The sequence below is a fragment of the Alligator sinensis genome, unplaced genomic scaffold (genome assembly GCF_000455745.1).
Source record: "Alligator sinensis unplaced genomic scaffold, ASM45574v1 scaffold389_1, whole genome shotgun sequence".
In the NCBI taxonomy this organism is placed as follows: Eukaryota; Metazoa; Chordata; order Crocodylia; family Alligatoridae; genus Alligator; species Alligator sinensis.
In genome coordinates this window covers 1,528,547-1,529,392 of record NW_005841951.1, presented here as the reverse complement: position 1 = coordinate 1,529,392, position 846 = coordinate 1,528,547, and the positions used below count along the sequence as shown (strand labels likewise).

General features: G+C 38.3%; 1 protein-coding gene across 1 annotated transcript in view; it reads right to left on the bottom strand.

Moving 5' to 3' along the window:
* The window catches only part of BAZ2B (bromodomain adjacent to zinc finger domain 2B), a 156,663-nt gene that overhangs the window by 45,052 nt on the left and 110,765 nt on the right, over positions 1–846 (bottom strand). Inside the window, exon 20 of the mRNA XM_025199968.1 lies at positions 720–842. Coding sequence (XP_025055753.1) covers positions 720–842 — 123 coding nt within the window. The remainder of the gene's footprint in view (positions 1–719; positions 843–846) is intronic.

The window sequence follows — 846 nt, the reverse complement described above, 5'->3', positions numbered from 1 at the left end:
GTTCAGCAGTAATATTTCAAAACTAGCTTTACTTACAACAGTTAATATTGATATAAACTAGAGAGGACTAGACTGCACTGTGACAGTATTCCACTGTTTTCATACATTGTAGGGAGCAACAGTTTAATCAAAAGCAACTTTTTTGGAACAGGTGAGGTTTGCAGAGTCTACTTTGAGCTGAAACACTATAGAAGTGGGAGAAAGTACTAGGACATGGCGGGGGAGGTGAATAGCTTTCTGGTAGAGAGGCAGGATCCAAGACAGACAGGTGCTGAGGGAATTATAAGAACCCACAGATTTGGGAGAAGAACAATATTGGGGAAATTAGCCTCAGGAGAAGCCATGTCTATGGAAAAGTCCCTGGCTAGGGGTCATGCACTGAGAGGCTGCAATGCTGTAACTAACAATCATGCAGACTACTGCAATGTTTTCAAGCCACCATACATGTTCAGCATTTAGGGTCCCTCAAAAACAGTTTCCAAGGATAACTAAAAAAGCATTGCTTCAGTATTTGCAGAATTCCCAAATTATTCCTTAAACTAAGTATATAGCTAGTACCATATATATGGTCTCTAATTACCTGAGGTAAAATTGAAATGTTTTTCAGGGTGACTGCAGTTGAAAGAATTAATTATTGTCAGTGACAGAAAAGACAGACAAGAGAAACAGCCTTAAAAGGGGCAAGAAAATAAAAAGCAAAATTACATTATTATGATTACCTTCTGGTCTGCTAAGCACATATCTTCATTAGGCTTCTTTAGCTCCTTAGCCATTTCTAATTCCAATCTTCGCTGCTCCAGTTTACGCTCTTTATTTAATCTTTTTTCATCACGTTTCTCTTGCTTT